Below are 25251 nucleotides of genomic sequence, written 5' to 3' on the forward strand. Positions count from 1 at the left end.
CAGCGGACTGACTGACTGACTGACTGACGCGGGGCGGGGGTCGCCGGCCGCCTCGGCCAACGCGCGAGGCAAGGGCGGCCGCTCCCCGCCGGCGCCCCCTCCTGCCACCCGCTTGTCCGCCCGCCTCACCTTCAGGACCCGAATCCCGCCCGGCCGGCGGCTCGCAGGCGCTTCGGGCGGCTCCGGGGGCTCGAGCGGGCCCGCGGGCCCCGGCTCCACCTCCCCCATCGGCGGCAGAGGCTGCACAGGGACGCCCGGCCGGCGCGACGGCGCGCGGAGCCTCGGAGGCGCGCGCGAGCAGCCCGCGGCCCCGCCCCCGCGCCCGCAGTCCCGCCCCGGCCCCGCCCTCCCGCAGCCTTCGGACCTGCGTCGCTGCGGGCGAGATGCGTCCGGGGCGCCGCGAGCCGCATGCTGGCGGGTGGGAAGTGCGGACCCCGCGGGCGGAGCCGGGCGCCCCCGCAGGGCTGGGCCTCCGCGGTCGGCAGCCTCGGAGGACGGAGGCGCCGGGAGGGTGGTTCACTGCAATCCCCGCCTCCCAAGTGCCGGCTGGACAAAGGGCAGGTGTCAGTGGTGACAGGACGCAGCTCTCCACAGACGGTGGCTCTTGTGACTTGTTTCCTCCCTTCCCAGTTGAACGAATTGTTGAGAAGACTCACCCTAGCGAGGACCTTTCTTTTCCTTATTGGAGATGCTCACGACATTCAGCAAATTCGATCCAACCCTGTGTACAAAATGTTAACTCTCCTCCCAGCCACGTTTTAATTCCCCTTCTCCTTACGTAGTAAAATCAGAATTCGGTTCTCTGTCTCAAGCTGTTATGTATCTGTGAGCCATTTAATTGTTTGCAAAGATGATTCAGAAAAATCTTTAAAAAGTTTTTCTTCTTCTAGTTCCCGCATTGGCGGTAGCTTTGTGGCCGGCCAGGGGGCCAAATTTGGAATCAGAAAGCTTGATTCCAAGTCTCAGCTCTACCTCTTATTAGGCATATACCCTTGTGCAAGTTACTAGATCTCAGACTTTCGTTACGAAGCAGTGAAACAGAAATTAACATCTGCCTAGCAGTTATTTTGAAGATTTTGTGAGTGATGCAGCGTGCTTATTAGCACATAGTAAGGATTCATAATAGCCATTATAAATGTGAATTTCCAAATTTAAGATTCACTCAGTTCCTCAGAGTATTCTTGTTAATTCTGTTCCAAATTTTCCTAGGAAACATAGACTTCTGGATTTTTAGGTATTCCCCTTACCAAAGGTATTGCTGAATCCTCGAGCAACTTGCAAAAAAATAATTTCTTGAGCTTTGAATAATTGGTAAAGATTGTATCATCTATTATCCATTGCTGCAGTCCAGACCAACTATGTTTTAATTGCAGTCTTAGAACAAAAGAGTTTGTGACCTACAATAGTACTACGATAGGTATGCATTTGGAGATACTTTAAATTCCAAGACAAAATTTGACTCTTGCAAAGATTCTGACCCTGTACAAACTGTTTCTTCTGTCAATTTAGTCACTACATGAGTTACCTTGTATATACAAAAGTTCAGTCTCCAGTCATCTTCATTTCTTTGTCTCATTATAATGAAAATTTTTTTGTCTCTGTGTCTAGGTGTAAGGTGAATAAAGCTCCTAGGTTGTCTACCTCTGGGGTTTTCCCTCTACTTTGAAATTACTTTGAAGAAAGCTACTCAAAATAGTTGGATCTCTATTTCAGTGCTTACTGGGTAACTTCTAGCAAGAACACTTGTTTGTAAGACTAGGCACCAATATGGAGACAAAAATGGACCTGACCAAGGACGAACAAGCAGTAGAAAGAATAAAAACATGGCTCAGGATTAGTGTGTGTAAAAGCCTGTTTCTTGATGTATTTATTACGCATTACCTTTTCCAGAGGCTCTGTATTGAATGAACACCTGAAGTGGAAGGAAGTCCCAAGGACCAGCATTTGCATTCAGGCTGGGCAAGATCAGTGGTAGATGACTGTTGTTGTTTTTTAAATTAATGGAATAGTGGGCTAAAGCATCAATTCAAAATGCAAGCATATGCCAAAGTTATATATTTAGTACTTTTTTAACAATAGTAGTACCTCTGTCAAAAGGGGGAAAAATTTAAAGCTACCAGCCCAGATACTGCATGGGGATCATTTATGATGCAGCTCTCTTTAAAGGTCTCCATGATTTAAGATCCAGTTCAGTAAGTAGTGACAACCAGTTGATTCTGTTTTCAAATCATATACTGCCATTAATGTTTTATACTGTTTCAAAGGTCACATATACATGTTCTCCTCAGTTCAAGGCAGTGTGCATTATGTATGCCAAGGGTTATGTAACTACAATTTCTGGAAATTGTCAATAGCTAAGACTAACCCTAAGAATAAATTCCTCTGGGATTTTTTGGTGCAAAAATCCATCTGCCCTCACTGCAGGTTCATTGTTACAAAAATCACTGTTTGGATCAAAGCAAGGGACAGAAGTCATTAGATTTTTTTCCTCTCCGTATCCTATCCTTCCTATAAGCAGCTGTGCATACCTTTCTCCCCACCTGGAGACACACCCACACACTTTAATATCAGGGGTTTTTCCTAATGCTCACTACAAAATGGAAAGAATATCTAAAGAAGGGGAAAGTTCATATCAGATTTTCATAGAACCATAAGCCAACTACATTGGCTTAATAATAGGTTGTCCCCACTCTTTCAATGGTTACAAAGTCACCTTTAGGCCTAAAACCCTTGCTATTCTATCACAGGTTGAGCAGATTTAGATGTTTCTTTTTCTTGTTTCTTTTTAGAGATAGAGAAACATCAATTTGTTGTTCCACTTATTTATGCATTCATTGGTTGATTCTTGTATGTGCCCTGACGGGGAGTCAAACCCACAACCATGACATTATTAAGACGCCGCTCTAAGCAACTGAGCAACCTGGCCAGGGCTAGATATTCCTTATTTCAGTTCCAAATAAACAGACAGGCAGTATTTACCTGGCTTCAAGGTTTGAAGAAATTTCTTCCTTGAGCATTTTTATGCTTTTGGAAGATGGGAAAATTGAACTAGGGGAGAAAATAGCATGGAAAACCCTTAAAAGTGGTAAAAATTAATGTGGTCTTTCTAGACTGAAGTTCAAACTGGAACACAAGTCATTACATTTTTGTCTTGTTTTCTTTTTCAACTCATTATATTTTTAAGTAAATATCTGGAATCTATTACTTGCTAAACTTTTCTATTGTAGCTTTTATATTTTCATTTAATTACATGTAGATGAAGGTGTTAACAAAATTTAATATTAGGAACAAAGATGTTAAGCCACATATAAGTAAAGATTATAGAAATGTCACTTATCAAACAGTGCCAAAGGGCACTTCTGCATAAACTAGATAACTGACAAGGACTACATCTTTCTCCTTCTCAATCGGGGACTGTTAGGAATCATCTGAGTAATAGAAAAGCTAAAGCTTTGAACTTCCAACCACTCTCACTTTTATGGAAGAGTGTGTATAAAATAGATCAGGAAGTATAATTCATTTTGGCTAGTTAAGCCTTCCGCTTCCCAGTCACAGGTATACTTGAACAATTCACAAATTGGAACCAAAGCGCTATGACCACCCCTCATACACATTTCACCTTAATATGATTTCTTTGTGTGAGAATTCTCCATTGTAGAGAAGATAATTATGGACATAATCATCTAGCTAAAATTTCCAATTACACTTTTCACTGTCTACAACTAGAAGTATGTGGGGTTTTTTTTAAGTTGTTCAAATTCCTCTCTTGGTGAGATTTGTGTATAAAAGGAACATCAATTGGTCAACTAGTTTAGCTCAAAGTTCTGGAATAGGAATTCATCCAAGGCTTCTCTAATCTACTTGTAAGAATCGAGAAAGCAAATTTTAAATCATTGAGTATTGACTTTTTTATTATTAGTCACTGTTCATAATTTGTTTCAACCAAAAGACAATACACACAGCAGAATTCTAATGCATCCCATGTAAATGTTTACATCCATTTTATTCCTCACTCGCCTCTAAGGCTTATCATTTAATTTTAAATTTTTTTTACATCTCAAAAATATGTCTGCAATAATTAGAACTTCATTAGCTGTCCCACTTGGAAACAGCCTTTAATATTTTTACAGTAAAGAAGATGTGATGGGGCTTAATGAAAACGTAACTTACAATATTTTGAAAGAAAAGGGACTTTACAGGGACACAGTGGGAGTTCACAGAGGAAAGAGTTCAGAAGCTCTTTCCCATGAGGCCCCCAAGTAGAAAACAAAAACAAAACACACAAAGCGCAACAGCAGGTTCCAAACACAAAAACAAATAAACTCCAATGCTCCATCCCGAAGCCAGAATCGGCCTCGTGGAAGTTCATGAAGCAACTGTACAAGCTGCTTCAGCATTTTCTTCTGTTTAAATGTTCCCGGTCCTAGAACCCCGTAGGTGGGACCCACTCACTGCTATTGCTTGAAAAAGTTATTCGCTTCCAGTTCTACAAGCAGCCCCACCCTCCTGAGCCAAAGCTGGTCAGAGTGTTTTAATCTTCAACACATTCTGAGCAGTCTTCTCTTCAGTGATCCTTCCCACTCCCAAACGCATGAGAACCTGTACCACCTCTCCACCAACCAGTTTTTGAATATCCACTTTTTACTCTCCAGCTCTCAGTTTAGGACAATGTGGATAAAATACATTCACTAGAAAAAAATATATACACATTCAATCTCTTTCCTTTAGTTCTCATGGCCCCGAAATTTTCCAATGCAGAAGATAATGATGTTGAATCTCAAAAACAGTATCCCCTAACTGCCAACTTCTTCTAGAAGAACATAAAAATAGAAAGCATGTTATATAGATAGAAATACTCGAACCGTTAGTGCTGGACAGTTTTCAAAGTCTATTTTTTTATATGAAGGGGACAAACAAGAGGTACGGACATCTTTAACCTAGCAAGAGGAAAGAATCCCCTCCCAAGTGTTACACTGAGGAATGTTTCTTTAAATGAGAAATACCTTAAAATGAACAGATGATCACCATACACAGCATAAAACATTCCATGACTGTCCAAGTCACCTCAAGGTAACAGCACCGGAGCATTATGGGAGAAGTTTCTCGGGTAGAGCACCCTCCCTACTGTTTTTTTAAGATAACTTAGATGAATTCTCCCTTAGTATAACTGGGGAGGCAGGGGAGGGTTGGGAAGGGCTAGGACACAAACTACTCTAGAAGAGGAAAAAATGAGGTAAAAGTGCATGTGAAATTGTCCAAGTAAGTGTGTGTAGGCTCACTGCTATCACCCTGAAGTTATTAAAACAGCCACGGAAATCACTCTTTCCTCACAATGGCTCTAAAGTTGTAAATCGATCCAAATTTGCTCCCCCTTGAATGGTTATACTAGGGAAAGAAATTACTGAAATGTTTAAAAGTTATTCATAGCAATTAAGAGATTTCTCCTTTTAGCAGCAAGGCCAAGTGAGAGAGAACTAGTTCCGATCCTAGAAACTAAGGCACGCTGAAGCTTTCAAAGATCTGATCATTTGAAACAGTCTTCACAACCATCAGTATCCTAGGCAGTAATCTGACCTCTAGTCCTTCAGTCCCGTGCTCGGTAGGGTTCACGCTCTGAAATCACTTCATATTCTCCACAGCACCCTTTGTGTTAAGGCCATGGTTTTTATTCCTCCCAGACAAAGCTATGGCTGATCACACAACGCTCTACCTTAAAACTATGATCCCCCAAGGAGATGCTGTTACAAGCGCAGACCCTTTCCATCTCCTCAGCTAGCACTGCCTTAGAGCTTGGTCTTCAGCAGATTTCTCAAATTCAACTCAGTTCAACTAAAGAAGCTTGAGCTGGTTAACGATACACATGAGAGAGAAAATAAAGCCTCTACCACAAAGAGGAATGTTAGACAAATTCTAGTCAAGAAATCCACCAACATTGTGTTAATCCTATCATGTTTCACAGCATTAAGTGTCCATCCAATGAAATCAGTCTGCAAAGAAACCTTTAAAGGCGATTTTTCATTGCACAGGCAGAGCAGTTGTGAAAAATACATACTAGTCCACACTTACTTCACTGAAAACTACGCACAAGGTAATGTCCTGTTCTTGACTCAGCCAACCGTTTACCCAGTGGAGTTAAATTTTAGCAAATCTTGCTCTTATATATTAGTAAAACCTGGAAGTTTCCCCTTTGGAGCCTTTAGTTCAACGCCAGTTTGTCAAATGTAAGGAATAGTCTAGCATCTGATACAGAGCTAGATTTGACAAGACACTGAAGATTTGAAGTAAAGGCTTGGGGAAATGGAGGGGGAAATGGATGTTTGTACCCAGGTTTAAGACCGAAGCCAAGGTAGTCATTATACTGTACTCAATACAGTAATGATACCAACATCTTAAGAGCAAGGTGGGCCTGACTCTTCCTTTCTTCTTAGTCTATCAGACATGGCGCCTGTGCACCTGAACGTACACAGTACATTCAACGTGGGCCACAGGGGAATCACCCTACCGTATTCCAGCAACTGAGTGTTAAGGTTTGAAATCGCAAGGGTCCTTTCTAAAAAGCATTCGGCACTCCTACTAGTTTTTAAAAAGCTCCAGATCTCAAGTCTTTGATGCAGATGTTCATGAGACTGGCCTCTCTCAAGAGACCAACTTCTCAGACTCAGGAAAGGATATCCCTGACTTATGGTGTCCATTCCTCTGACATAGGGGACAAGGAAGCTACAAGGCTTCGTTCCAACACCATAAAGTACAATATAGGAAAGATTTCTTTAACCGTGTGGTCTTTATTTCAGTGCCAGTGTTACAGATACAACACAAATGTTCCAGTTAGAAGAAGGAATTCAAACGGAATGCCAAGGTCCAAGCCAGGCTCAGGAAATAAAAAGGGACGTTTGGAGTAATGGAGGATGACTCCAATATGCTCTAGGATGAGTCTGATACTCAACTCTTCCTATGGGCAAAGGTGCTTTTGTTAGAGAGTCTAATCTTTAAAAGTGGTAAATTCCTCTTTCCACCCATTTACCATAGTTCATCAGGCAAGTTATAGGCTTAAGAGAAACTTTAAAATTTGTGGTGGGAATAGGGGTATTAATAACTACTTATATAGAATATCTTTTAGAAGTTGTCCACCTTACACTTTAAGGGGAGTCAATTTTGAAAATCATGGAGAGTATTCATCACTACAGCTCAAGAAGGGAAAGGAAGGGGAACTGGAAGAGCCTTGGAAGTTTCTATTACAAATAGAGCACCATATCCTTCATGCCAAATCTCAACAAAAGCTCTTTTTAACTGCATCTGTCCAGTGTTTACAAATAACCTTTCAAAGTCTGACCAGTTCTTGGTAACAAGCATACATACATGTGTGTGTCTGTGTGAATACAGCAAAGCACAGAAAAGGCTACCAGGAGCCTATTGCCTTTCAAACATTGGGGGAACCAGTAGAAAAGGCAGGTCTCCCTAATGTCCATGGTTACATTTCCATTCTGAATGCCAGATGTAAAAAGCGCCTGATGATGGTGACCCAGCTAGTGAGGAATAAATACCCCACCTCGCCCAGTCCACAGAGAAACACAGTATAAAGAAGGGGCAACTCTGCTGCAGAGACAGTGTGAGTGTTTTCTTGCCATGGATTCCAGTCCTCTCCTCCAGACCAGCTGCTTTTCCTCAGGGGCCCAGGGAATGTTGATTCTGGCTGTTAATGTGGGAGGGGTAGAGAAGTGCAGAAAAAGGGAAGAGGAGGAAGAGTGCAAACTAGCCTCCAGAAGCAGCCGGCCTCAACGGTGGAGGAGAGGAGATTAGTCTTTAACAATGCTTCAAGGTCAGCAATTACTTTAGGAAAATCCTCCTCAACAGTTCTCTTCAGCTCCTCGTGCCCATGGTACAGTTGGGGGGGACTTGCCAGCAATCACAACCTCCTTCCCAGAGTTCCTTTGATTGAGTGGGGTAAGAATAAGAATGGTGCCAGACCCTCATTGCCAGGACTGAGGGGGAAAGTTGTTCACTTCTGCTAGATCTTGCATTGCTGAGCCCTTGTGATTATATGTGAGCTTGATCCGCATTCGCAGCTGTTGCTGTGAGAAAAGAAAATCACAAATTATACAATGAAATGAAATCTCTAGAATCTTCCCAGTCCACAAATACACTTTTAATCTTAGAGAAAACAAAATTATTTTAAAGCAAAGTTGTCTCTTAAAAATGACACACAGGTACCCAGCTGGTGTGGTTCGGTTGGTTGAACATCATCTCATGCACCAGGAGGGTCACAGGTTTAATTCCCAGTCAGGGCACATGCCTGGATTGCAGGCTCGATCCCCAGTAGGGGGCGTGCAGGAGGCAGCCAATGGATATTTCTCATCACTGATGTCTGTCTGTCTGCTTCTCTCTCTCTCTCCCCTCTCCCTTCCTCTCTCTCCAAAATCAATAAAAATATATTTTTAAAAAATTAAAAATGACATACAGGCAAACAGCAGCAGCAAAAACCACCTGGTACTCTAGCTATCAGCCACAGAAGCAACCTCATGCAGTCAGGCATCTCCAGAACACATCGCTGACTTTGATCCTAGAACTGCAATAACAGGACAAAACCACGCGAGAGCATTTTCATGGTAACATTTGCTGAGTGCTTTTCAATAAGATTCAACTCTTATATATAATTTTCTAGAAAAATGATGTAAACATATACTCATTTTATGCGCTACATTCAGACATACTGTAAAACCTATACTGAAAGTGAACATAAACTTATTTCATTCCCAAGGCATAAAGAAGGGAAAAAAACAAAAAGAGTTAACTTATAGTTAACAGCAGTAGTTTTTAAGAAAACGCAATTATAAGTACTTTTCACTTTATGTGGCAGATTTCAAATATTAGTGCATTAAGAAAATTTTTATTCTATGTATCAGATTGTCAAAGGAATTTCTAATTGTGCTATAGGTAGATACTCAAAATACAGTGAATAGCAGAGAAAAGACAAGTGTTACAAGAGGATGAAATCATACTGGTATTTATGAGGCACTACTAGAAATCTTTCAAAGGAAGAAATTCCCTGAATCATTTCTAGAAACTGAAAACTAGTCAATTGATTAGTATTAAGTGGAGGCAATTTACTTCTTTGAAAAGACATAATAAAAGCATTGTTTAATTTTAGTTTCGAAAGCTATTTTTTCCTTTGGCTGCTTAATTAAAATGTCTCCACTTTTGCTATGCATCCTTAACAATTACATGAAATATGGATTTTTGGTTCAACAAATGCTCTTACCCCAGACTGCAACTTGTGTAAAGGTTAGAATGTCTAAACTTCCACACTCCTGCAAAAACTAGACCTTTAAGCCTCTAAATAGAGAATTTTTTTAAAGCTGCATTTTATAAGATGCCACTAAATCATCTAATGTGTCTGGGCTCTGTTTATTATCTTCGAAAGAACAAGATTAGACCAGACATTTTCACAGATTTTTTTATGACTGTGAGTCAAAAAACTCCAGAGAAACAAAGCAGAATTTTATTTCAAGAAATATGCTTGCACCTTTCTCAGATATTGTCTTCAAATGTGCTACTCACCTTCTGTGGGTTCAGAACTTTAATGACTTGTGTGATGGTCCCCGTATTAAATGCTGGGACAACGCTGCTGCTAGGAGACAGAAGCTGCAGCTGGAATGTCTGGGGAGAACAAAGGGCATCTTCAGAAAGAATAATACACTTAATATGATGTCAGAGGAAGCAACAAATAAAAAAGTCAGCGCTAGCTGGTTTGGCTCAGTGGATAGAGCAATGGCCTGTTGACTGAAGGGTCCTGGGTTCAATTCCGGTCAAGGGCACATGCCCAGGTTTTGGGCTCGATCCCCATAGGGGGTGTGCAGGAGGCAGCCGATCAATGATTCTCTCTCATCATTGATATTTCTCTCTCTCTCCCCTCTCCCTTCCTCTCTGAAATCAATAAAAATATATATATTTTAAAAAGTCAGACACCCAGATGATGGTTTAAGTAACAGATTTACTTATTACTACTTTCTATTTGTTTTCCAGAAATCCACAATTCATAGTATGTGGGTGGACTACCATTTCCTGGTATTTATAAAATTCCAGGAAGTCTTTGATCATGAAAACGAGCAATAAGCCCTTCTTGCTCCCCTTTTTGGCAGAAAGAACCTTATCCTACTAGTTTTCAAAAGGTGACCAATTCTTGTTCTGGCAACCTCACTTAACAATAACTGGTCAACTATGCAGGTTAAAAACAGGTGTCTGTGGCTAAAAAAGAAGCTAAAAAGAAATGAAAAAAAGCTTTCTAAAAATAACAAACGAGCATACCAGTCACTAACTACAGGCTGGGATGCGGAAACTTGAACTTTTGCTTTCTAAAGCAAAATTGGACTCTGTCAAGGCCTACTCCTATGTGACAGAGGTGAAGGAAAAGCTGGCAGAGCCAATTTGTTAATGGATCGCTCCATTGGGCACACAAGGTCCTAACAGAAAAATCACATGCAGAACTAGTCCATAGAGCAAAAGACCTGGAAAACCAAAGCCATCTGTTGCAGGCTGGTGGGTTTTGTTTGTTTACAGGTAACAAAGGTGGAAGTGCTATGAGCAACACAAGCAAACCATAGAATTTTAAAATATCTTTCCTGAAAGTTCAGTCTTCTAAAATATTAAGGAGGGAGTAGAGAGAGGGAAAGAGAAGGAGAGAAAGAGAGAGAAGTGAAAAAGAGAGAGAACGGATGAGGAAAGAGAAAAAGGGGAGGAGGGAGAGTAGGAATTCTACCCAGTCTTCTCTGAAGCCAAAAATTTTAAGAGTAGAGATTTAATCTCAATACACATGTTTATTATTTGGGTCGTATTCATAATTCTATTGTCAAGATAAATTATGTAAGCTAAAATATTATTCACTTATTTATATTTATTAATTAAATATAAGATACCATCAATTATAATTCACACCATTATTTTATATACCACGGAGGCAAAAAAAAAACATGCTGCCAATTAAACTATGCCAAGGTATCAATTTTAAAATGTACCTCAATTTCAGAGATAATAAAAAGTAAAAATTAGTCCTAGAATCTATGTGCTATGTATGAGAGTTTGAAATCCAAGATATATCATTGTTATGCAAACAGGCATAGTACAGTACAGCACCAAGAATAAGACAATGTTTTACGAGCAGAGATGATGTGTTGCTAGAACAGCAGGCTAAAGTGACAAATATAGGACCCTAAAGTTGCAGTAGCTAACACTTACTGAGCACTGAACACATGGAAAGTACTTAAAACAGTATCTGGGACATAAAACTCTTTTATTCCTCCTGAAGTAGATAATCCTTAACACCACCTTTCTTTGCAAATGAAGAAACTGAGGCACAGAGGTTAAGAAACTTACAACTAGTATTGTAACCATTTTACTGTTTCTAAAATATCAACAATATTCTGGCTCCTAAAAAAGGCAAATAAAGAAGATTGCAAAATCAGCCGTAACCACAAATAAAAGGACTTAAATTTCTAAAAATGTGTGGTCTGAATGTGACATATGAAATTTCCTTCATATGTCACTGCAAAAATTAGATTAACTTAGTCTAAACCAGCAGTTGGCAAACTATGGCCCATGGCCAAGAATGAAATGACACCTGTTTCTGTAAATAATGTTTTATTGGAACAGAGCTACACTCCTTCACTTACTGTCTGTGGCTGTTTTTGCACTGTAACAGCAGAACTGAGTAGATGCAACAGGGACCATAGAGTCTAAAATACTATCTTTGTCTACTACAGAAAATTTCTGCCCAATCCTCATTCTAAACTCTTCTTCATTCAAACTTTTCTAAGTACAAATTGGCAGTTACAAAGTAGTCATGGGGATAGTCAATAATCCTATCTAATAAAAGAGTAATACGCAAATTAACCATCACTCCACTACACCCACAAGCCACACCCACCAGCCACGCCCCATCAGCCAATCAGGAGCGAATATGCAAATAAACCCAACCAAGATGGCTACGGCCACAGAGAGCAGGAGGGAGGCTTGGGTTTCCCCGGCAATGGAGGAAGCCAAGCTTTCCGCCTGCCCTTGCCGGCCTAGGCCTCCACTCAAGGCTACAAAGTTTCAAAGACAGAAGATACATAAATCCAAACAAAATGGCAGCAGCCACAGAGCTGGAAAGAGCAGGAGGCTAGGGTTGCCCCCGGTGATGGAGGAAGCCAAGCTTTCTGCACACCCTGGCTGACCCGGGCCTCTGCTTAAGGCTACAAAGTTTCAATTATAGAAGATACATAAATCCCAACAGAAATGGCTGCCGCCAAGGAGCAAGCAGAAGGCTTGGCTCCATTCCAGGCTACAAAGTTTCAATTGTAGAAGATAAATAAATCCCAGATACCAGGGCCTCTGCTTGGGTCGCCAGGGGGCGTGGCTGGCCTGCAAACCACCACAGGCTCCTCGCCCAGGCCCCCCCATGCCCCAAGGGAACCCCCACCCTGATCCGGGACATCCTTCAGAGCAAACCAGCCGGCCCGATCCAGGCCTAAACAGGCAGTCATACATCACTCGAGGGGTCCCAGATTGGAGAGGGTGCAGGCCTGGCCCCCCCCCCCCCCCGTGCACGAATTTCGTGCACCTGGCCTCTAGTATTGTAATAAATATGTATGATGCCAAACTTACGTGGGAAATCACTTTGTAAATTGTATGTCTAACCATATGCAGTACACCCGAAATTAATATAATGTCAAATGTTAACTATCATTGAAAAAAGAATTTTTTTTAGGGAAAAAAACTTTACTATTCAAACATGAACATAAACACTCCTTAAACCTAGATTTGGTTTAAACAAAACTTCAACTTACAAAACAAGCAGTCACGATATCAATAGTAAACTAAACATTAATGAAGGAGGAATGTTTTTCTCTCTTCTATATCGATATGAGAACTTTTAATTCTCTACAAGAGAATAACAAATAGATAAAATCTCTCATCTTAATTAACTTTAATTCTGTGTTATAATTTGTGTTTTTTAGGCCTTTACCACTGTATTACCAAACATTAATAGACCACTTTACAGAACTCTGATCTCACTTCCATTAGAATGTCTTTTTTTTTATCCTATAATACTAACTTAAGAATATTTATGACCAAGTAAAAAGTATTAAAATGCCATGCTTGAATGAACCATAATAGTTACATTATTGTTAGTTTGTGCTAAATCTGCCTATGTAGTTTAATCTGTAAACATTAAAATATATCTCTTACCAAGTGAGGTTTTATTTATTTATTTATTTATTTATTTATTTATTTATTTATTTACATTTTTTTAATTTTTACAGAGAGGAAGGAAGAAGGATAGAGAGTTAGAAACATCGATGAGACAAAAACATCAATCAGCTGCCTCATGCATGCCCCCTACTGGGGATAGAGCCCGAAACCAAAGTACATGCCCTTGACTAGAATCGAACCCAGGACCCTTCAGTCCACAGGCAGACACTCTATCTACTGAGCCAAACCGGTTAGGGCCCAAGTGAGTTTTTAAAAAATTAAGCCAATCTTTATTCAAAAGAAAAAGGCAAAGAAGACATTGTAGTACCTTTGGTACTGCAGCCTGGAAAACAAAGTCCGTCATGTCCAGCTCTGTGCTGTTAGAGGCCTGTATCGTTATCACCGTGACACTGGGGTTGGTGTTTGACCGTTCAAAGGTGAATTCTATCTTCAAGCCATTCTTACTGTATGCTGTGATGGAGGGGATGCCTGGGAAAGTACAGGAAGCTTAGCCTAATTGTAGTCAGCCTAATACTTATAAAATTATTATTTGCTTTCTTCAATAACTTTAATAACATCAGTAATTGTACCTGTAGTGATGTCATTGAAGAGAGGTTGTGATGAAAGCCCATCCAACAAGAAAGGGGGCTGGGATATCTGTGGGGCTGAGGCAGGGGCAGGAGCAGCAGTTGGAGCACCTACAGGAAACAGTCCAACGTTAAGTCACTATTACCCAGCATGACAAAACTCATCAAGAAAATATAGGAGAAAAATATTATGACCTCAGGTTAAGAGAAAGATTCCTTAAATAAGATGCATAATGCATAAACCATAAAGGGAAAGAACTTAAAATTCAAACACTTTAAAATGAGTAATGTCTGTTCATTAGAAAATACTATAAAAAAAAAGAGAGAGAGAGAGAGACCACAGGCAGGAGAAAATGCTGCTACAAGAAACAAATGGATGAGTATCTAGAACTATAAATATCTTCCTACAAGTCAATAAGAAAAAAATAACCCAATTTAAAAGTGATAAGGGATAGGAACATCTTATGAAAAGGATATCTTATGAAAAAAGATGCTCAGTAATTAGGAAATGGAATTTAAAGCCACATTGAGATACTACTTCACATCCAGTACAGTGGTGAAAATTTCAATGTGATAATACCAAATACTATTGAGAACGTGTAGCAATGGGGACTTCTAACCTGTCATAGGGATATACATTGGCACAACCAAACTAGAGACAATTTAGCAACAATAGAGCTGAGCATGAGTATATACCTAAAGTTCCTCAACCTCAAAACTCATAACATTTTAAGCTAGATGATTCTTTGTTGTGGGAGGCTGCCTTGTGCATTGCAGTGTGTTTATCAGCACCCCTGGCTTCTACTCATTAAATGACAGTAACATCCTCCAGTGTGCAACTGAAAATATCCACTAAGCCCTGGTGGGCAAAATCTCCCCACTGAGAACCAGTGCCTTTTTCACAAATTCTTACATATGTACACAGGGAAACTTGTATAAAAGTGTGCATAGCAAGATAGTTTCTAACAGTGAAATACTGGATACAACCAAATGTCCATCATCAAGATAATGAGCAAGTAAATTGTGGTACACTGATAAAAGTAAACATACACATACACAATAGTAAAACTGTTAATGTGCTAGAAGTGCAGTTGACCCTTGAATAAGTGGAGGTTAGGAACACTATCATTCCGTGCAGATCTCCACACATGAGGATTCCCAACGAAGCAGTTGACCTTTGGACAACTCGAGTTTGAACTGTGAGGATCAACTGCACGGGTCAATTGAAAAGAATCCACTTATAAGTGGGCCAATGCAGTTCAAACCCATGTTGTTCAAGGGTCAATTGTACATTTAACATGAATTATTCATAGATTATTCTCACAAATACAATGTTCAGCAAAAAAGCAAGGTGCAAAAGAACATTCAGTTGGATATCATTTCTATAAAGGTAAAATTTGGCAAAACAATATTACACACTATTATAAAGAAATATACAGAAATGGTAAACACCAAAGCTAAACGCTGCTTCAGGATAGACAGTAGTGACCTCTGGGACCCAGAGGGAAGGAATTGAAGGGGAGGTACAAAGGGAATGTCAACTTTCATAACAATATTTTATTTTACAAGCTAAACAGATCAAGGCATTTATTGAATTTTATAGATGTTAAATATTGCGTAATAAAAATTTAACACAAACACACCCTGGGAAGGGTAGTATGAAGGAGGGGGGTGGGATTACCAGATTACCATTTTTATTTGATCCTTCCCCAAAGAACAAGGAGGATCATACAACTGAGGGCAAATGATAGAATATGGCCATGAACTGAGAGAAATCAGAATTCTAAGAAGAGGTATAAGAAAATTCTGCAAAATAAAGAGAATGCATTTTATATTTAAACAGATTTCAAATTACTTATAAAATTAACTGAAAATATACCAATAACAAAATTAAAAAATACAGGAAGAGTGAAATATCCTTTTAAAAAATACCTAACTATACTAAGGAAAAAACAACAAGCATGCTAAAAATTAGCAAGGAAGGTAGAAAAACAGATGACTAAGCAAAGCACAAGAAGTTAAAAACAGATATGACACTGCAGAACATGCAGTCAAGCAGACTGCCTATGAAGTATACAAAGAAATATTCATATAGTTCTCAGAGTTTATATAAATCTAATCTACTAATTTTCCCACAATTACCATTTCCAAAACAATTTTAGAAATGTGTTCCCATGGAAAATTAGAGGCTACCAAAATATATAGATAACATATGGGTCCCTAAGTCCCTTAAATTTTAGCTTTTTTCTCCTCCAAAGGTACAATAGGTAGTAGCTTTTGTACTACCTATTAGGGAAACCACAGAAACTTACTGTACCAATTCCTCTAAGAGCACACACTAAATTTATTTACAGATTTCCACTGATTTATATTACTGTGCATTAGGATATAAGTAATGATGTCTTAAAGAATCTATAACTCAAAAATGGGAAAATGTGTTTAAAACACATTATGAATTAGTAAAGGAAAATCTAGGCTTTTTGACACGTTATCGTTTTGCTTTTTCATATAACACTGGGAAAACAACAAAGTAAGAACAAAAACCAAACAAAATATTAAGACTCCATGATAAAAGAGTTAAGGACTCAAAAGAAATGTGGAAAAATAAAATTCATGTATAATGCAAAAATGTTGATATATATGAAACATTCCCTGTGATTGAAAAACTTGAAATTAACAAAATAATAGGACCAATCTTTAATCTGCTAGGGCTCGTTAAAAAATGATAGTACACAATACTTATGATTGCATAGTGAAACTGGTGGCAATATACATGGAGGTTAAGGTAAATAACATTTATCATGTGCCTACTATGAGTCATACATGCACTGAATAAGTCACCATTCCTCATAAATACTCTCTGAGGTTAAGTATTTGTCATTTTTATTTTAAAGAGATTTTTTTAAACATATTTATTGATTTTTCACAGAGAGGAAGGGAGAGGGATAGAGAGTTAGAAACATCGATGAGAGAGAAACATCGATCAGCTGCCTCCTGCACACCTCCCGGTGGGGATGTGGCTGCAACCAAGGCACATGCCCTTGACTGGAATCGAACCTGGGACCCTTCAGTCTGCAGGCCGACGCTCTATCCACTGAGCCAAACCAGTTAGGGCTGTCATCTTTATTTTAAACAGATTCAGAAAGACTAAGTAACTTAGTCAAAGAAAGTAATCCAAAATAAGGACAAGTTTATATGTTATTGAAGCATTAGTTATAAGAAAAATATGGAAACAAACAATAGTAAGGAATTGAATAAATAATGGTACAAAGTTCTTGATGAAATATTAGACAACTATTTAAAATTGTAATTGTAAAGACTACGTACTATTCTGGCAATGCTAATATGTTAACAAATAAACCATATCACCTACACACTATGTTTAAACTATGGGACTGTTTTTACTTTTCCATATTCCAGTATAGATTTGGTATTTGAGGATCTCAAAAGTACATAAGAAATAACAGTTTAAAATTTTGTTAAGAGCCCAGACATTGTGGCTCAGTGGTTGAATGTCAACCAATGAATGTAGAGGTAATGGGTTCGATTCCTGGTAAGGGCACATGCCCAGGTTTCAGGCTCCATTCCCTGTAGGGGGCCTGCTCTCTATCCCACTCCCTTCCTCTCTCTCTAAAAAATCAATAAAAACATTTAAAAAATGATAAAATAAAATTTTGTTAAGACACATATATAAGCTCCAGGAGGCTGCTGTGTTAGAAAAAAATAATTTAGCCTGTAATAGGCAGTCTACATGATCATCCAACATCCTTATTCTATGGCCAGTTTCTACTTAAGGTTAAAGTATAACTCTCCATTATACTTTTAAAGAAGTCATGTAAGCCAAAAACTAAATACTACAGTGATACTCTTAGAATTAGGGATTCATAACATCACTGAACACATCAACTACAAATGTCTACTACTAAAACAAAAATAAGAAAAAAAATTCCCAAATGAAAGTTGTATTTGAATAATATAATTATTTTTTAAATATATGTGTTATTGATTTTTTACAGAGAGGAAGGGAGAGGGAGATGGATAGAGTTAGAAACATCGATGAGAGAGAAACATCAATTCAGCTGCCTCCTGCACACTCCCTACTGGGGATGTGCCCACAACCAAGGTACATGCCCTTAACCGAAAGGGAACCTGGGACCCTTCAGTCTGCAGGCCGATGCTCTATCCACTGAGCCAAACTGGTTAGGGCTGAATAACATAATTATTAATGATTTCCTCTTTCCATCCTATATAATAAAAGCCTAATATGCAAATTATCCCCTCAACCGGAGTTCCAATGAGAGTTCAACCTCTCAACCAATGACGCGCACTAGGAGGCTGCAGACAGGAGGTTTCAGGAGGAGGGGGCAGAGCAGGGCCCACCAAGGTAGATGGGAGGGGAGGGAGGGAGAGACCCCACAGGACTGGGGACAGAGATGGGCTGGGAAGGAGGGCCATGCAGAAGCATCGTCCTTGGTTGAAGTAGAAATCCTGACCCCATTTTACAGACCCCAGCAGAGCGTGTGTGGGAAGTGTGGGGAGTGAAGACAAAAGAGGGTGTGAGGGGACTGGATGGATGGAGAGCAGTGACGCTTGATTCATGGCCTATTTACTTTTACTTTTGTTAATATATTTTTATTGATTTCAGACAGGAAGGCAGAGGGAGAGAGAGATAGAAACATCAATGATGAGAATCGATCTGCTGCCTCCCTACTGGGGATTGAGCCCGAAACCTAGGAATGTGCCTGTAACTGGAATCGAAGCCAGGATCCTTCAGTCCGCAGGTTGTGGCTCTATCCACTGAGCCAAACGATCTAGGGCGACCCATGGCCTATTTAAAACCACTGCAGTAGGCTGAGCAGGGTTCTTACCACGATGGTGTTACCTGATAATGAGAGTATCTCTCCTTATGTTGGGGCAATTGGACCTAAAGGGAAGTAAAGACATACCCATGGAGCCTGCAAAGGGTTTCCATGCACATGATGCAATGTACTTCGTGTGGTAGCTAAAGAGGGTGAACAGAGCCTTGGAAGGACATGAGGTCTCTAAGACCAGGGGCTGGAGGGAAAGTGCGTGCCGAGCATTCCATGCCATGAGTTACAATCTATGTATCTAAAAGCCTAATATGTTAAGTGTCCAACCGACCAGTCGACTGACCGGTCGCTATGATGTGCACTGACCAGCAGGGGGCAGATGCTCCAACTGGTAGGTTAGCTTGCTGCTGGGGTCCGGTCAATCGGGACTGGGCGAGATGGAGCTGGACACACCCTAGAGCCTTCCCGCGGTCCCTCCCTGGCCACCAGCCCCGAATGGGACTGGGTGAGATGGATCAGCCCCAATCGCTAGTCAGGCAGGGGGACCCCACCCGTGCACAAATTTCGTGCACCAGGCCTCTAGTTGCTTTAATAATAGGGAAGAAGGGAGCTCTTAAAAAACTAACCATGAATAGAAAGAAACCTAGAGAAAGTGATGTCTTTGGACACTAATTAAAAGCAAAGGTGACTTGGGATTTTTTTTTCCAGCCCGAAAGTTTTAAAATACAAGTAATTCTCCCCAAATTAAAAAATAAAAATGGGGAGAAACCAAGATGGCGGCATAGGTAAACACCTAAACTGCTGCCTCGCACAACAATTTCAAAACTACAACTAAAAGACAAAACGAACATCATCCAGAACCACAGGAAAGCTGGCTGAGTGAAAATTCTACAACTAGAAGGAAAGAGAAAAGCACACGGAGACTCAGAGGAGCTGCAAAAGGCTGAAGTATGGAGGCAGCGAAGAGGACTGACTGTTGAATGCGCCACTGGCTTTCCCAAGCGGGAGGAAGACAGAAGCTCCCGACTGCGCTGAACTCCAGTTCCGGGTGAGAATCTGGGAATCCAGACCCATTTGGGGATAAACTGGACTGTCTGGCAACGGGCAAAACTCAAGGGCGGCTTTCTCTCAGAGGGGCCTGCAGCGATTACCGAGGGACACTGAGACCCAGGGGCCTCATAGGGCAGGGCTGACGGAAAGCCAAGGCTGTCTGCTCTGCCCTGAGACTCCACCCCATCCAAGCTGAGCACAGAGGCTTTTGCAATTTTGCAAGTCTTGTCTCATAAGGGTGTCTCCAGCACAGAAGTTCTCCCAGCGTAGACACAGCTGATCCTCACAGCCAGTTGGCCTAGAGGTCAATTCCTCTCAGTGCTACCAACAACAATGAAAGCTTAACTACACAAGGCTCTGCACACAGCCCACAAAGCGGTGCACCAAGAGTGTCCACCTCAGGTAACTGGGGAGGCTGAGCCACTGGGCCTTATAGGACACCTACCACACAAAGCCACTCTATCAACTCAGGGAAGCAGCAAAAATGTGGAGACAACGAAACAGATGAAAGAAATGGAGGAAAGCAAATGACTGGATATAGAGTTCAAAACCACGGTTATAAGGTTTTTCAAGAATTTCATAGAAAAGGCTGATAAATTTAGCGAGACCCTCGAGGATATGAAAAAGGACCAACTAGAAATTAAACATAAACTGACTGAAATAAAAAAATATTATACAGAGACCTAACAGCAGACTAGAGGATCGCAAGAATCAAGTCAAAGATTTGAAATACAAAAAAGAAAAAAACACTCAACCGAAAAAGCAAAAGAAAAAAGAATCAAAAAATTTGAAGATAGTGTAAGGAGCCTCTTGCACAACAAGCGTACCAACATCAGAATTATGGGGGTGCCAGAAGAAGAGAGAGAGCAAGATACTGAAAACCTATTTGAAGAAATAATGACTGAAAACTTCCCCCACCTGGTGAACGAAATAGACTTACAAGTCCAGGAAGCGCAGAGAACCCCAAACAAAAGGAATCCAAAGAGGACCACACCAAGACACATCATAATTAAAATGCCAAGAGCAAAAGACAAAGAGAAAAACAGTTAGTTACCTATAAGGGAGCACCCATACGATTGTCAGCTGATTTCTCAACAGAAACTATGCAGGCCAGACAGGAGTGGCAAGAAATATTCAAAGTGATGAATAGCAAGAACCTACAACCAAGATTACTCTACCCAGCAAAGCTATCATTCAGAATTAAAGGTCAGATAAAGAGCTTCACAGATAAGAAAAAGCTAAAGGAGTTCATCACCACCAAAACAGTATTATATGAAATGCTGAAAGGTATTCTTTAAAAAGAGGAAGAAGAAAAAGGTAAAGATAAAAATTATGAACAACAAATACATATCTATCAACAAGTGAATCTAAAAATCAAGTGAATTAAAAATCTGAGGAACAGAATAAATTGGTGAATATAATAGAATCAGGGGCATAAAAGGGGAGTGGACTGACAATTCTCAGGGGGGAAGGGGTGTGGGGGGTGCGGGAAGAGACTGGACAAAAATCGTACACCTATGGATGAGGAAAATGGGGGGGAGGTTAGGGCAGAGGGTGGAGTGGGAACCAGGTGGAGGGGAGCTATGGCGGGAAAAAAAAGAGGAACAATTGTAATAATCTGAACAATAAAGATTTATTAAAATTTTTTTTAAAATGGACTTTAAGGAATCCGTAGTCTCTAGAGAATAGCATGGCACCTTATATCCCAGATATTGTGAAGATTCTAATCTTGCTTCTGACTTAGCTTCGCCCATCTTCAACTGACTGATGTGCTAGAAAGTCCATGTTCAGCGTAGTTTTCCCCCAAACCCTTATCCCTATCTCAGCATTAAATAATTCCACTCAGGCCTCACCTGTAAGGTTGATGTCTCCCAGCAAATCAAGAAGCTCTCCACCAGCAGAAGCTGGTTTGTTTGTAGGTACAGTTGGAATAACAGGTGTTATGTCATTTCCTCCCAACAAATCCAATAAATCATTGGCCTAAACAAAAAAATAATATCTCAATTTATTAATCATTTGCCTAGTCTACTTCTAATGTAAAGCTCTTTCAACACTTAAAAATAAGAGAATCATCAGTCAATCCAGGAACACTGAAGGGAATCAGTTAAGAGATTACAAGGAACTATTGATCATCAGTGTCCCCAGAAAAGTCAGTGAAAAGCTACCTGGCTGCTAGGCTGTGGCCCAGAGGGTGGTGGTTTGGTCTCTAGCGGAGCTGGTTCTGTCTCTCCATTTGTCTGCACAATCTCCGTAGGACCGTTTGTGGTCACTTTTTCCATGACAGGCATTCTCTCAAGCAAGGCAGACCTGAAAAAATATCTGAAGTGGTTAAATTCCAGGCAATTAATCTAGATTCCCTACCCAAAACAATCACTGTAACAATATTGGGGCCAAACATGAAAAGCCATCTCCCCTACCCACCCAACACATACATTAAAATAGAAGGTGGATTATAAGGATACATGACCTAAATTCCTAGCTGGATTGAGGGCAGGCAAGAAACCTTGAATGAAGAAACTGTCTACCTAAATCCCAGGAAATTGAGATTTCTCAGTAGTTAAAGAAGTTAGAATGAAAGCAAGGTAAATCAGTAGATATTAACAGGTTCCAATAAAAATACTGTATAACAGAAGGGGGCGGGTGGGAGATGACATCAAAATGTTCATAGTAATATCTGATGAGATTCTCTAGAGAAAAATACAGCTCTTACTTCTTAAACCAAATAAAATGGAAAATGAAGCTAACTTTCTGTATCAAAAAAAGGGGAGAAAAGGAATGCAAGGCCAATTAACTTCTTTCTTTAGAGATTAGGCAGAATAGGAAATGAATAAAAGAGAAGCAGTCAAACAATTAGAACTGAACAGGGTAATGAAGTCCAGTTAATAAGACATGAGGGATGAGTCTCCTTTATGGATTATGACAATCAGTTTGGAATGCTAAGAGGCACATGCATTGCTTAGTTTCTTTTACTTACCTCATATGGTCGTATTTCTTAAAAAGTGCATTATATTCTACTGCCCTCTGCTGGAGTTCCACATCAATGCTGCTTCCATAGATGGAAACCACTTTCTTTATTCGGCTTTGGGATAAAATGACAAATGAATTTTTCCAAAAGAAAGTTCATAAACAAGCAGACAGAATAATGTTTAAACCAGAGTTTTCTGGTTAAAATTTTGAAATACCTTTTCTTAATTTATACAATCTTTCAAAAACAAAACATCTTTCCTTCATCTTCATTCATCCAACATATACACAACATATACTGAAGTGAAAACCGTCACAATCAGTTACTCAGAAGAACTCATAAAGAACCACACTGGCTTCCTTACTTATCCAGTGACCGGACTTTCAACAGAATCAACAACAAAACCAAGAAAAGTGACCCCTACACCCAAAAAGTCTCAAAAGAGAAATTCTCTCACACAATCTCTTGGATCAACAAAGGCCCGGAATTTGAATTCCTTTCGGGTGGGGGTGGGGTGAAGAGGTTATAGTTTTTCAGAAATAGCCTGGAATGTCTCATCCCATCTGTCTGATACCCTTTTGTAACTTGCCTTTAAAGGGGAAGGAAAGCCTTTGTTTACAGCTGTACTAACACTGAGGCCACAGCTAGCACCTTGTTTTGTATTCTGGGCTAAAACTCATTAAAAACAGTGCTACTCTTAAAAAAAAAACAAAAAACCATATACATTTATACCTCAACACCATCATCTCTCTTCCTCTCCCTTCCTCTCTGAAATCAATAAAAATACTTTTTTAAAAACTAAAAAACAAAACAAAATAGTAAACAGCAGAATTTAAAGACTTAAACACCACAACCCTCATGATTTTCTTCCTATCCAGACATCTCAAAATATTACAATAAAATAGAACCTTTATATGGGGAAATAACTTCTCAATTTAATATCAAGTCACAGTTAAAAATGAAAATGGGCATTAGAAATCTGATTTTAAAAACATCACAAGCTCAAAATAATCTATGATGGGGTGTGCAAAGTATATATGAAATAAGGATTAACCACAAAATGATGATTGTTATTGTGGTGCAATAGGTATATGCAAATCATTTTATTATTCTCTCTACTTTTGCCTTTGCTTGAAATTTTCCATAATAAAATGTTTTAAAGGTTACAAAACAACCTGTTCACCCTACTTTTTCTCCATACTCACTTTACAGTACAGGTGAATCGAGTAGAAAGCTTCATAATGGCAGTGAGGGCATAACCTCGTGTCACAGAGGCAGACATATTAGAGATTAAGACACTTTCTAAAATATCCAACACTTCATCTTCTGTTACCTGAAGAGAGAAAAAAAAGACAATGTACAATGAAATGTAAAAATAATGATCAAAATTTGATATCAAGTCACAGGATGCCACCAGAAAGACAATCCTACCATCACTACCAAAGCTTCTAACACAATCTGTTCTTTGCCAGGATAATTGTCCAAACTGATCCATCAACCAGAAGCAGGTGGAAGTTATGTTTTAAAAAAAAAGTGGAAAATGCCCATTGGGGGCTGAGAGGCATATTTAGCTGCAAGAGGCAGAAGTAGAGGAAGGGAAAAAGTTACATAGAGTTTAAGTATTGTTGCCACAACTTCTCCTAAAAGCCAGTCCTTTAATGAGCAAATGGAAATATGGCTATAGGTCTCATTTCTTCTTGTTTAAATCAACCAGAGAGTAAGAGAAACAATATAATTCCCCCTGACAAAGTGGAGAGTGGATGCTAAGATGGTTTTTAAAGTCTCAAAATGGCTCAATAAGTTCCATTTCAAAGACTGACAGGTTTCCCAATATAATTCCAGTATTACTTCTTTAAAAGGTTTTCAAGGAATCAACCACAACTCCTCACTAAACACTGCCTGCTTATGACCAAACCTACTATTTTCCCCATCTATGACCAAGAGGAACAAGGGGTACCTGAATAGGCTCTTCCTCTTCACATTGGCCAGATATGAGAAGATCTCCATATTCACCTATACACCATGCAGCTACTTGTACCAAAGGTTGCTGTCAAAAGAAAGTTACTGTTTGTCAAAGATTTTAACCCTTACAAAGATTAATGCAAATTATAGGTCATCTAATCATAAAGGTCAAAATAGAGGTACATCTAGAGCAGTGGTTCTCAACCTTTCTAATGCCGCGACCCTTTAATACAGTTCCTCATGTTGTGGTGACCCCCAACCATAAAATTATTTTCGTTGCTACTTCATAACTGTAATTTTGCTACTGTTAATGAATCGTGATGTAAATATCTGTGTTTTCCGATGGTCTTAAGCTCTACAGCAGTGGTTCTCAATCTGTGGGTCGCGACCCACAGGTTGAGAACTGCTAGCAGGGTCGCCTAAGACCATCAGAAAACACAGATATTTACATTACGATTCATTAACAGTAGCAAAATTACAGTTATGAAGTAGCCACAAAAATAATTTTATGGTTAGGGGTCACCACAACATGAGGAACTGTATTAAAGGCTCGCGGCATTAGAAAGGTTGAGAACCACTGATCTAGAGTGTTAGTAATAAGAACATACAAGGAAAATAAAGTGTAATTTCCTCCCAAAGCAGAAAAAAAAAA

General features: G+C 39.8%; 2 protein-coding genes across 4 annotated transcripts in view; both read right to left on the minus strand.

Annotated features, from left to right (window-relative positions):
• Positions 1 to 266, minus strand: part of PHLPP2 (PH domain and leucine rich repeat protein phosphatase 2) — a 72730-nt gene extending 72464 nt beyond the window's left edge. The window contains exon 1 of the mRNA XM_054710326.1: positions 130 to 266. Coding sequence (XP_054566301.1) covers positions 130 to 228 — 99 coding nt within the window. The 5' untranslated portion in view covers positions 229 to 266. The remainder of the gene's footprint in view (positions 1 to 129) is intronic.
• A 6608-nt stretch (positions 267 to 6874) lies between these two features.
• The window catches only part of AP1G1 (adaptor related protein complex 1 subunit gamma 1), an 84967-nt gene continuing 66590 nt past the window's right edge, over positions 6875 to 25251 (minus strand). For 2 of the 3 annotated variants that reach the window (XM_008139978.3, XM_054710305.1), the window contains 9 exons: positions 24595 to 24684; positions 23843 to 23970; positions 22647 to 22751; positions 21838 to 21979; positions 21526 to 21652; positions 13815 to 13922; positions 13553 to 13713; positions 9556 to 9654; positions 6875 to 8069 (listed from right to left, as the gene is read on the minus strand). In XM_008139978.3, coding sequence (XP_008138200.1) covers positions 7968 to 8069; positions 9556 to 9654; positions 13553 to 13713; positions 13815 to 13922; positions 21526 to 21652; positions 21838 to 21979; positions 22647 to 22751; positions 23843 to 23970; positions 24595 to 24684 — 1062 coding nt within the window. In that variant the 3' untranslated portion in view covers positions 6875 to 7967. The remainder of the gene's footprint in view (positions 8070 to 9555; positions 9655 to 13552; positions 13714 to 13814; positions 13923 to 21525; positions 21653 to 21837; positions 21980 to 22646; positions 22752 to 23842; positions 23971 to 24594; positions 24685 to 25251) is intronic. The other variant, XM_054710306.1, reaches the window with a different exon arrangement.

This window comes from Eptesicus fuscus, chromosome 21, assembly GCF_027574615.1.
Source record: "Eptesicus fuscus isolate TK198812 chromosome 21, DD_ASM_mEF_20220401, whole genome shotgun sequence".
Taxonomy (NCBI): Eukaryota; Metazoa; Chordata; class Mammalia; order Chiroptera; family Vespertilionidae; genus Eptesicus; species Eptesicus fuscus.